The sequence below is a fragment of the Hippoglossus hippoglossus genome, chromosome 13, assembly GCF_009819705.1.
Source record: "Hippoglossus hippoglossus isolate fHipHip1 chromosome 13, fHipHip1.pri, whole genome shotgun sequence".
Lineage (NCBI taxonomy): Eukaryota > Metazoa > Chordata > Actinopteri > Pleuronectiformes > Pleuronectidae > Hippoglossus > Hippoglossus hippoglossus.
The window spans coordinates 3,495,636-3,507,518 of NC_047163.1; the positions used below are offsets into that span (position 1 = coordinate 3,495,636).

The following is an 11,883-nucleotide window of genomic DNA, read 5'->3' on the forward strand; positions in this document are numbered from 1 at the left end:
AGTAGTGTTATGACTTGAAAGGGTTTACATGCTCTTATGCTATCCATTGCTGCAGCTCCTCTCTTCAGCCTCTGGCGGAAACACTTGGTTTTGGCTGCTCTGATTGGCCAGCTGGTCCTCTCTGTTGTGATTGGTCAACCTCTTCCAGCGCATGTAGGAAATGTCGGCCTCCGCTCTAGCTCTACCTGGCTTTGATTAGGGGGCGTGTATTATGCAAATTTGGGGGTAATGTGTGATGTCACATTACGTCGCCATTTCCAGGAAGTATCTGCCGGATTAGAGACGAAGTGTTTCAGACAGAAACACTGAAGCTTGACCTCTTGGTTTCTCCGTCTCCATCTTGAACTCGTCTCTTAAGACCTGCTGACGTCCCACAGAAGTACATTTCATCCAGTTTCTGACCCTACAGGTGAAAAGCTGTAATCGCACTGTTCCTGACTCATCCTGTAATTCTACACCCTGTCCACAGATCCACTCCAGGCCGGGACAGCACCAGCTCTCACAAATGACGTCTGTGTTGAATCCCCCTTCACCCCCACCACCACCTCCTGCTCCACCGACTCCTCCTTTGGGTCCTCCAGCCTCATCCCCCCTGTCCCCCCTCTCACCCACCATTTCTCTGCTGGAGGAGGGGGACCTTCGCAGTGTGGACCCATGCAAAGACCTGTGGGGTTCTAGAGGTTATGAGGACTACCGACGGGCGGGGGCCACCAGGACTATGGTCGGGGGGCTGACTGGGGGGCGTGGTGGTCAGTGCTGGAGGGAGCCTGCAGGACAAGTCGGAGCTGTGCGTGGTTCGCTTTGAGAAGGACGTGGCCGGAGTGGGGACGGCCGGCTGTGAAGTGACAGTGAGCTTGGACAGTAAAGCGTCACAGCGTCTGTCCTCGTCCTCACCTACCTGTATGTCCATGCCCAACGCTGTGTCAGGCGTGTCCTCAGGTGCCGGCTCACCCCAGGAGACGTGCAAAGGCTCGCCCTCTCCGTGCTGCATCCACGCCTCACTGGCCACGCCGCGGTCACGGACTCGTAAGAGAGGAGGAGGGGCAAGCAGCAGCGACCAGGGGGCTATATCCCCTGATGACGACAGCCCCTGTCCTCAGGGGTCATCGTCGTGCTCCTCTCGATGTGTGTACTGCCGCTCGGTTTTCAGCGCTTCGGAAAACGGGCGGGGCCGCTGCAGAGATGCCCCCGACCCGGCCATGCACTGCCTACGCCAGTGGACCTGTGTGTGGTGCGCAGAGAGTCTGCTCTACCACTGCATGTCGGACTCGGAGGGAGAATTCTGGGAGCCTTGCTCGTGTGAAGAGTCGATGGGGGGCCACCCGCACCCCCTTTGCTGTGCCCGCTGGTTGGCCCTCCTGGCCCTGTCGCTCTTCGTGCCCTGCATGTGCTGCTACCTGCCTTTGCGCGCCTGCCTGCGGTGTGGCGAGAGGTGTGGCTGCTGCGGGGGAAAGCACAAGGCGGTCCGATGAGGCCCGGCTCTGGGGTGGGAGGGGTTCCCTGGACCAAAGGGGGTTTGGGTGTTGGGAGAAGAGAGCATCGATAGGGAGAGAGGGGGTGGAGCTCAGCTGGTGGAACAGCGCTCTCAGTCGACCCAGACCTTTAACGTGGCCCTCCGAAGCCCCACGGCCTTCCACTGCATTCCGCTCTTTCTCTTTTCAACCTGGGGCCTTCCTCACTGGTCCATGCCTGCTGAAGGTGCGCTGCACTCAGACCAGGCTCTGTGGGAGTCATCTGGAGCCTTCATGGTGGATGTACCGCGGGTTGGCTGATCTCCAGTCAGCAGTCAGAGACTTTAATCGCAGGTAGAGGGGCAGAGGCAAAGATGATGTGTACACTGTTTCCAATGTCCGTTTTTTTTTATTTAGAAAGAAAAACACAAAAACAAAAGATGTTTATATATATGATTGTAATAATTTTAATTGGTATATTTTATTAAATGTAAAACATATTGACAGAACCCCCAGTGGCACACACTATCACGTATTCACAAACACGAGATCTTTGGGGGCGTTACTTGTTTCATGTCGGCCTGTTGATGATGAGATATCACCCTTTACCTCTAAGTTTACCTCAGATGTTTCTCAAACCCTGGTCAAGGAGAGAGTTTTGGAAAGAGTATCAGCATCTGAGACCACTGCTGCTGTGCGTTGGTCTGTGAAGTCGACCACTGGAGGAAAACGTTATCGAACGCAAAGGGACGATTACAGTCAAGGGAAAGCTGCAATGACAACCACAAAGACTTAAAAGTCCTAATGTGATTCATTTTATAACCAAACACAAGAATAGTTTTGTTTTCTGAAAAGAAAAGAAATCACAAATGTGCGTCAAACTTTAAACTCCCTCACTCTGGACATATTATTTCATCTCTACATGTTTTTTCAATATTAATCATAGAAAACATCCCATTCGACCGCTGTTCGTGTTGAATCAGTCACGGTGCTTTCAACTGAGGCCTCTGAGCGAGTTTATTCTCCCCCCCCCCCCTAAAAAGGACCCCATGCTGACTAATCTGTAGATGTGTCCAGGCCACCAAAAAAAAAACAAGTGCAATGAACAACGTATTGAGAGTATTTTTGTACCAGTCGCTCTAAAAACTAGCGTAGAATTTGAAAAAAGTGTTGGAAATGAAAAGTGTGGTTGTCTTGATGTGTTTCGATATCGCGTAGGAAAAGAGAAACGGGAGCGCGCTCATCTTTGAGCAGCAGCACGTAGCTCACACGTGTTAAACACGAGCGCTGCAGACTGTTGAGCCTGAGATCAGGAAACAACTTGAAAAAGACGATCGGAGGAGGTTTCTTTGTTCGGGGAACAGTGTTTGCTAATGTTGCTTTAAGTATGAAGTCAAAAATAAAAGCTGCTAGTTGAAGTCCTGCCCAAACCCCCTTTTTCAAACTGTCCCCGAGTTGGAAACAAACCCAAAGTTCCGAGGGAACTAAAGATTATGTTATTTGTAAGTTTACAGTTAAAGACAAATTCACCCCCAGGCAAAGTGATGTACGCTGCATTTCTGTGTCTGTTTTGCAGATTGATGGATTATTTTTCTACTTCTGGCCACGGGAAGATGAGGGTAGATCAGCTCGTCAACAGAATCTTAATAATTCTCCTCAGTAATATCAGGTTTGTTGTGTAAACTCCTCAGAATCAAAGAGCAGGGGCCTCGTGTGCAGCCTCCACTTTGCACCAGTGTTCAACAGTCAAGCAAAGTGAGATTTATTACACAAGAGGTCAACTATGAAGAATCAAGATCTAAATGCATCGAGCATCATATAGAGACAACGTCTTCTAAAGAGAATCTTTGGGGGAATTTCTCTTTTAAATCCAGAGACTTTCTCCTTCCAAACAATCTCCTTGAATTCAATCAGGCTGCACCAGACTCCGCACACTCGTGGATATCAGTTCCCTTAACGTGCCTGATTCAGTTTCACCAAGATCCTGGTTTTATTCCCATTCTCTCAATGTTAAAGAAAGAGATCGACACCATCGGTTGTTTTTGTGTGATCTCGCTCGAAATGCACGGAGCATCCCAGAATGACCTCAATCGAGAACCCATGGATTCTCCTTTAGAAAGTAAAGATTGATATGTTCTGTGTCGGGGAACCAGTGTTGATGAGTTTCACTACAAATGGAAGGAATCAGCTGATGAACCCTCAGATTACGGCAGAATGAACCTTTCAGAAGCTTCACCTGATTATTTACATTTTAAGGTTTCGCCAAGAACTTTTATCCAAAGTGACTTAAAGTGAGTGAAGTGAACAGACGGGGGGGGGGGGGGGGGGGTTGGAGTTAGGACACTCGACCGCTGATGAACACGACCCTTGACCTCTCAGATATGGGACTCAAACTCAGCCCCACCCTCCTCCCTCCCTCACACACACACACAATCCCCACAAATCTGCAATGCATAGATGTGCACACACACACACACACACACACACACACACTAAATGGTGCAGACATACAGAACTAGTAAAGCCATTGCACACAGTTTGCTACTTCTGGTCCAGAACTGGTGTTGGAGTACTGACAGTCATGCGATCACAACTGCAGGCCCCATTCTTACATCTTAATAAATGTGCCTTTTGATTTGAGTAATCAATAACTTATGATTTCTAAGTAACTCTGTATTAAGTACTACTTTTTTTTTCTTTCTTCGGGGTTATTGATTTCTGCCAATGTGCATATTTTTCAAATGTACGTATTTATTAGTTTTCAAAGTAATTAATGAGATATTACCTGTTTATTTATTTATTGAGATATTTATTCTGATTCTTTATTTTTTTGAGACAGGTTTTTATCTTCCGTGCTGTCTTACTTCTGACTTTGTGCCAATGTGCTGCTTTGAGGTGTTACATATCGTGGGTTTGTATCATTATTAAACCCTCACTCTATATTTTAAAATCAGCGTCTTCTTCTCTCTCTCTGCTCTTTTCCCAAAGACTGCATGAAAGTGGATTATTCCAAAAAGAGGAATCTGGAAAAAACATTCTGTGCTTGAATCCACTCTTTTGTTTAGTCAACATTTGGAATAACAACATAATCTGTGCATGTTTTGGAACATTCATTTGGGAGAGTTGTTTTTAAACACTCAAAATATACTCAGTGACACTCAGAGGGAAGTAGTAACACTTTAATTTAAAGTTTCACAAGTACAAAAGGAAGGAAAGAAGGATGTCAAACATGTCATGATTGATAAATGATGACCACACAGATTCAGTCCCTCCTCAACAGAACAGACACGAGTTGTGTTGAGTTGTTGTGGTTTATTTTAGTCGCCTGCTACTTGGTGGAGTACATGTGCTGGCGTTTGTGCTTGAGGATCTCAGTGGAGGTGAGGGTCAAGTCTTCATCACACACGTCACAGTGGTAAACTCGATTGAGACTGGACATCGACGAAGGACCTGGTTTTTTATCTTCTTGTTCTGAAAATCACAATCCCTCAGTTAATTTGTGCACGTGTTGAAATAATCTACGATTTTATTTAAATGACAAATTCCTCACCCTCCTCCTGCTGCTGCTGCTGTTCTCCTGGCGGCCTGCAGGAGGCCTCGTGCTGCATGCGTTCCAGTGGAGTCAGAGGCATGTAGAGGTCACAGTTAGGACAAGTCCAGAAAGTCCGTAAACACTCGCTGTAGAGATCCCGAGAGTCCTGCACATACACAGCGGTTTACTCAATAACACTTCACTTATTATCTAAAGACTTATTGAGAGGATTTAAATGTATGAGACATGAAATCACAGCTCAAACCAGCCATCAGACCTTTTTAATACCTCCTCCACCTTTTGTTGAGGAAAGTGAGTTCAGGGATTATATGGACCAACAGAAACCCAGCAGTTACATTCAGATGTTAAAGTAACAAGTTCTAACTTTACACCAGCGAGTACAGTTCACCCCAAGATCCACAAAACAAACATATCCGGACATGGAATGATTTAGAAAACAGCTGAAACATCTATTTTCCGTGTCTTTGTAACTCAGAGATCTGGATGTTTCTGTGAATTTGCCACAGACGCACTTACAGCCAGACAGTTGTAGGTGAAGAAGCTGGAGACACGCAGGCCTCCTTTAATCGGGTGCGGCTTGGCCTCGGCTCCTGGGAACAGCGGTTTTTGACCCGGAGCTTTGCCGTGAGACAACTCGGACTCAGGCTGAGGGCCGACATACAGGTTCTGGATCTGGAAAGCTGCGAGTCGCCGTAGGCTGTAAGTGACCTGGGGGGTGGGGGGGGGGGGGGGGGGTGGGGGGGGGGGGGGGGGTGGGGGGGGGGGGGTGGGGGGGGGTGGGGGGGTGGGGGTGAAGACATTAAATGAGACCGAGGAACGATTGACGAGAATCTGAGTCACTGAGAATATCTGGAGACCAGAAATGAACAATTCAGACACAAACAAAACATATTAAGTTGTTTTCTTACTTATTTGACCTTTAATGAAGTCATTATTATTTGGACCAAGATGTGTAAGAGCTACATTAGACTGTAACTTCCTGGTCAGTGCTGCGTCAGTACCTCAGTGTAGAGCAGGAAGCGGACCAGGCCTTCGCTCAGCTTCTCCAGGACTCTGCGGGACACCCCCTGTCCTAGTGCTCCCTCTACCGAGTTCTGCTCCAGCTTGACCTGCAGGAGGCGCTCCCACTCAGCCCTGTGAGTAAGAGCTGTGGACAGCACCTTCAGCGCCTCCTCTGCCTCCCTCAGCTCCACCTCCAGCCAGCCGTCCACCACCAGACGCGTACAGTCAGCGTTACTGTCCACAGAGTTTGCAACCAGCAGCAAAGCCTGGTGAGCAAAATGCAAACACACAATATTGATACTAGTGCATCATGTGGGTAGGAATGGAATAGACCAATAATGATGGGACATTATACAGATAATATTTAAAAACTTGGATCATACAGGGAAGTTATCAGGGTTGATCCAGGATGATTAAAGTAAAACATTAAACAATGAATGAAAAGATTTGCGGTGGGAGCAGGAACATTCCTCTGGTACTGACTTGCAGAGCAGGAACCCGCACGCAGTTGGACAGATACGGCCGGTTGGTCTCCAGCAGAGTGACGAAGGACAGCAGCTGGTGTCTGCTGCTGTCATTACGCTCCGGTCCTGCAGGCGGGAGGCAGAGGCAAAGAGACGCTGGATTTAATCCTGAACATCGGCTCATTTTGACGGTTATTACACCAAGGAGGTTATTTTTGTGTGTGTATGTTTTGTTAGTTAACAGGATCACGCAGCAACTGCTCGACTAAATTACCAAACAACTTGTTGGAGGGATGCAAGTCATTAAAGTTTGGCTCAGGTTCAATGTGGTGCAGATCCAAATAAATAAATAATATAAAAAACTGGATCTAGTGAATTTAAATGTGGTTTCACGACGGGACTGTTTGGCCTTGGCGGAGGTTTGAGCTCTCTGAGAGTGATTCTAGTTTATTGTGATTAAATATTCCACATGTCGTACCTTCTCTGCTGTCGTCCTCGGGAACATGTAAGACCTCTGGGTCAATGGCAAACACGCTGGTCGGGTGGATCACCACTCCCTGCTTGTTCTTCGTGTGAAACACCTACAAAAGAAAAATCATGGAGTGGAATCATTATTTTAATCAGTGAAACAACTGCATTACGAACACGAGTCCTCCCACTTGTTGTATCGTTAAAGCCCTGGAAGGAGGGAGGCGCAGCAGGAGGTCTGACCTGCTCGGAGTCCTTGCGGGTGGAGTTGTGTTCATCGGGCAGCGCCAGCTGAGGGTAGAGGCCTCGGCAGAGCAGCAGCTTGAGTAAAGCCTGCTGGCGGGAGGACATGTCCTGACTGACAGTGACGGCGTCCTGCAGCTCGGAAATGTTGTGACGCAACTTGAACTTCACTTCCTGTTGCAGGAGAACAAAGGACACAGTTGAAGACAACACACATACAACCAGTTCCACAATGTGATATAATGATGCTAGAATCCTTCAAGGTCTTTCTCCAAACTGCAGCAGTGAGGTTGTAAAATCTGACAAACAAAGATCCTTATCTCTAAAAATGTTGAAATTATAAATGTTATTTGAAGTAAATTTTACTTTTGCCTTTCTAAGAATGTTTGCATGCAGTATTATTCAGCAGTTGCTGAAGTTATACATTATATAGTATTACAACATAGTTTATATAAATGTATTCATCTGTGAGTATCACATGTTGCAGGTGAGGGTTTCACTGTATTCGGAGTTCACCTGAATGTCCACGTTCTGTCCTGATCCCTCCTTGTCCTTCTTGCCTCTGCCTTTTTCCTCTGTGTCCGATCCTGAGGACATCTCTCCGTCCTGGCCCTCCTCCAGCCTCAAGACTTTACGTTTGCCGTTCTCCTGCTTCTCGTGATCTCTCTTCATCTGGTGCAGCTTCCTCCTCTCGGTCAGCCTCTCCCTGCGCTGTCCACGGTCCCCAGCAGAGGCATCTCTGTTCTGCGATTCCAGGAGGCCGTGGCTCCTCAGCAATTCCTGTTATCCAGAGAGGGAGCTCGTAATGAGAAACAATGTCAACACATTTAAAACGTGTGTGAGCCCCTGTGTGAACATCCTGCCTTGAACTGCCTGCGCAGGTTGACCATCTCATACAGCCGCTGCTCCTCCAGGCCTCTCCTCCTGCACCACTTCCTCGAGCCACCTCCTCTCTCTTTCTTCACCTGTCGATTCCAAATAAGAACCACTTCAACTACAATAAAGATCGGATCTTATAAACGAACTGTTACCAATCTGTTTGTATTGAAAAGTCACTGTAACATAATGTTTTTCTATTGCTGACCTCCACCCACGCATTGAAGGTACCGAGCAGAGTGAAGGGGTCTCCCTGGTTGCTGTGCAGGGGCTGGCGGGCAGTGGCGCAGTCTGGATTGTGCTGTGAGCTGCGCAGGAACGGTGACTGAACGCTGAGGGCGGCTGCTACCGTCAACACGGGCTCCACGAGGTTAAACAAAGAGCCCAGGACCAGCATCTTCCCTGAATGAACACAAACACACACAAGTATAATGTGAAGCTGCAACTGTACGTACAGTAATAAACTGAAAGAGACCAAGCTGATTAATGAACTTGTTGTTTTATGAACTTCATTTAACCACTGATTAACAGAAACAAACTTCAATATGGTTTTGGTTGTTGGGAATCTTACCTATCACCACATCCACAGGAAGCTGTGCCAGCAACTTCCCAATAGAGGTCAATTCCCCAGGAGCGTCTAGCGCCCCCTGCTCTTTCAAATAAGTAACTGCAGTCTGGATGCTCGCAGCTGGAGGTGGATCAATGAAGACAAAAGAAAGTGGATCTCCAAGAGACATGCTCTTCATCTGCAAGACATAAAAAAACAACATAAATAAAGATGGAATTGAACATTGGAAGGTGAAGAGTTGAATTGCTGCCCTGGATACCTGGAGAATGAGGGAGTCCAGAGCCACCCTGTGGATTTCAGGCACAGGATAAGGTGCAAAGGCGTCGTAGTCGGACTCGGCGTACAGGCGGTAACACACTCCTGGACCCGTGCGACCGGCTCGACCTTTCCTCTGCTCAGAACTGGCTCGGCTGATCCAGAACTCCTGCAGACGCTGCATCTTGGCCTTCGGATCGAAACTCATTTCTTTTACCTTTCCTGTAAAAGAACAAACCAAAATACTTTAAGTTGTTGTTCTGATTCTGGGACAGGTTAATTTCCAGCTATGAATAAACAGTTACACACCTGAGTCGACAACGAAGCGAACCCCATCGATTGTTACTGACGTCTCAGCAATATTGGTCGAGATGATGCACTTTCTCACCCCAGGAGGAGAAATGTCAAACACCTGAGTGATGACATAACAACGCAGAGTTAAAGGTGATAAACTACAGACTTCAAACACTACATGTTCATTCCAATCAAAACAAAGCCGACTGTGCCTTATCCTGCTGGGCCAGGGAGAGCGTGCTGTGCAGCGGTAAGACGATCCAGCGGCTCGTGTGCGTGGCGTAGACCTGACAGGCCTCCTGGATGGTGGAGATCTCCGCCACACCGCTGAGGAAGAGGAGCAGGTCGCCGCGCTCCTCTGGCGGGTAACGCTGATCGATGCCCTGCAGGATGCGCAGGTACGGTCGGGGATCCAGTTTCTCAGAGCGGGACGGCTGCTCCTCGGACGGAATGGGCTGGTATATCACCTTTGTACAGGAAACAGAGAAGGAAATGTTGAATGTAATTACAAAATATTTGTTTAATAAACTCACAAAACCCTTAAAATGTTACTTTTGAACATATATTCCTAATCTGATGCTTCAATTTTGTATGATAGGTCGTTAAAAATGTGTAATTACAGATGAACAACTAGACTAGATGTTTATTTCATCCTGTCCTTTACCACCTCTGCTCACCTGTATAGGAAACAGCCGGCCCGGCACCTGCAGCACAGGAGCGCTACTGAAATAGTCCGAGAAGAGTTTGATGTTGATGGTGGCCGACATGAGGATGAGACGCAGGTCCGGCCGCTCGGCCACCAGAGTGCGCAGGACCCCGAGCAGGAAGTCACAGTGGAGGTGTCTCTCGTGGACCTCGTCCACAATCACCACCTGGTGCTGAGAGAGCGTCAGGTCCTGCTGGATCTGCCGGAGCAGCAGCCCCTCGGTCAGGAACAGCAGTTTGGTGGCCGGGGTACGGGTGGTCTCGAAGCGGATTTGGTACCCCACCTAAAAATGAGGTTCACAGTTAAAGCATTGCTGCAGATAATAATGGTAATTTTCTATTTCTGTCGTATATATGTTGTCTATTTGATTTTTCAGTAAACGTGGTACTAGTCTCCCTCTGTGATGTGTTTAGTGTCCATTGGTTGGTTGGATTTTCAGCAAGATTACACGAAAACTAGGGAACAAATTTCCATGAAACTTGGTGGAAGGATGTGATGTGGGTCAGGGAAGAACCCTTGGAAATTTGGTGCAGATTCAACATTTTGATGATAAAACTCTGGCACATAAAGGAGATATACTGATATTTCTTAATGTTTGAAATATGGTGCAGCTTGATTGAACTCAAGGGGGGGTGCCGGGCCTCGGTGGACGTGTGTGCTCTCCTGAGGGACATTCTAGTTTTCCTATGTGTCGGATGAATGTCAAATTGTTATTGAATTATTATTATTATCATCATTAAATGTGTCCACGGTCTGTTCGGTGTATTTGGTGACAAACCTTGGAGCCGTACTGGTTGAGGCTCTCGAAGCTGACCCTCTTTGCCAGGGAGATGCAGGCGATCCTCCGGGGCTGCGTGCAGGCGATGTGGGTGAATCCCGCCGAGAGGAGGTACTGGGGCACTTGGGTGGACTTCCCGCAGCCGGTGTCTCCTGCCACCACGACCACCGGGTGTCTCCGCACCAGCTCCACGATCCGGTCCCGGTACTGGAAGATGGGCAGGTTCTTCTGCTCCCGCCGCAGCTTGGCCAGTTTACCGAAGCTCTGCCTCTGGGTGAAGTCCAGGAAGTGGAGCAGGGCCAGGCGGAGGTCCGAGATCTCCTGCTCCCCCGGGCCCGACGAGCTCTGCCGGCTCCGGTGCTCCGACTTCCCCAGGCGCTCCTCGACGTCCCTGGTGCAAACGGACACATTGATCCGGTACCGGGCATCGTATTCCTTAGGAAGCCCCAGATCTACCTTCACAGTCTTCCCCTGGCCCCCATCGTCCTCCCTTCGCCCCCCGGCCATCTCCCGCTTCGTCTTGAACCTCTGGAAGCGGTCGAAGAAGCTCCAGAAGTCCCGGTGCTCCTGGCTCCCGGCCTGGATGTAGTCATGCCTGCGGAAGAACACCTCGTCCAGCTGGGCTCGGCACTGCGGGCTGTCCCAGTCCCAGCTCCGGCGGTCTCTCCTCCGGTCGCGATCCATTTTAATCTCAAGTCACTAAACCGGATTCCGGTTTACTCACTGATTCATGAACGGTTTCCTCTGAATTAAATCAACTGCAGACTCCATTTCTCCCCACGTGTCTGAAACAAGCAGCGGGTAACTTCTTTATAAAGTTTCAGGCTGAAAAAGCTTTAAACTAAAACACACGAGGACAAAATACAAATAAAACTAAAGACAAATCCAGCTGCAGCTTCCGAGGAGAACAGGGGAACAATAACACGGGGGGACCGTTTCCGTTTCCGCTCCGTTCTCCAAAGTCTTCCGGAATGTTTGCGAACTCATGATGGTTCCGGTGTCAATTTTCTCTCCCTAATAAACGAATAAATTAGTAAATGAATAAATAAATACAAATTAATACAATCAATCATATGAATGTAAAATAGAGGCTGATAATTATGTGTTATATTTAAGTGTCACACACACAGTGTTCAATATTCACGGGTTTACTAAAAGGTAGATTTGGTGTCAATAACAAAATAAAGAATTTGATTTACAGCTCAGGCTTTTTTTAAATCGAGTT

General features: G+C 48.0%; 2 protein-coding genes across 5 annotated transcripts in view; one reads left to right on the forward strand and one right to left on the reverse strand.

Annotated features, from left to right (window-relative positions):
* Positions 1–2,321, forward strand: part of spred3 (sprouty related EVH1 domain containing 3) — a 5,441-nt gene extending 3,120 nt beyond the window's left edge. The window contains 2 exon segments of the mRNA XM_034605018.1: positions 470–742; positions 744–2,321. Coding sequence (XP_034460909.1) covers positions 470–742; positions 744–1,472 — 1,002 coding nt within the window. The 3' untranslated portion in view covers positions 1,473–2,321.
* A 2,292-nt stretch (positions 2,322–4,613) lies between these two features.
* Positions 4,614–11,616, reverse strand: dhx34 (DEAH (Asp-Glu-Ala-His) box polypeptide 34). 4 transcript variants are annotated; one of them, XM_034605006.1, is made up of 16 exons: positions 10,659–11,616; positions 9,852–10,163; positions 9,387–9,641; positions 9,190–9,292; positions 8,885–9,102; positions 8,629–8,803; positions 8,266–8,459; positions 8,045–8,146; positions 7,698–7,961; positions 7,182–7,355; positions 6,949–7,051; positions 6,490–6,596; positions 6,006–6,272; positions 5,521–5,712; positions 5,002–5,149; positions 4,614–4,922 (listed from the first exon to the last, which is right to left on the reverse strand). In XM_034605006.1, exons 1-16 carry the CDS (start codon positions 11,340–11,342, stop codon positions 4,780–4,782), a joined length of 3,441 nt encoding a protein of 1,146 aa, XP_034460897.1. In that variant the 5' UTR covers positions 11,343–11,616; the 3' UTR covers positions 4,614–4,779. The 4 variants fall into 4 exon arrangements, with proteins under 4 accessions (XP_034460897.1, XP_034460898.1, XP_034460896.1 ...); XM_034605007.1 differs by having other exon boundaries at positions 4,630–4,924; positions 5,007–5,149; positions 10,659–11,585; XM_034605005.1 differs by having other exon boundaries at positions 4,630–4,925; positions 10,659–11,585.
* Positions 11,617–11,883: the final 267 nt, after the last annotated feature.

Bases quoted from the DNA above. Each gene is read 5' to 3' on its own strand.
- dhx34 (XM_034605004.1), bottom strand. From the start codon at position 11,342: ATGGATCGCGACCGGAGGAGAGACCGCCGGAGCTGGGACTGGGACAGC. The intron at 9,642-9,851 runs GTGAGCAGAGGT...TCCTGTACAAAG, and splicing joins GCCGGCTGTTTCCTATACAG to GTGATATACCAGCCCATTCC. The intron at 6,597-6,948 runs GTACGACATGTG...TCCCGCCTGCAG, and splicing joins CGAGGACGACAGCAGAGAAG to GACCGGAGCGTAATGACAGC.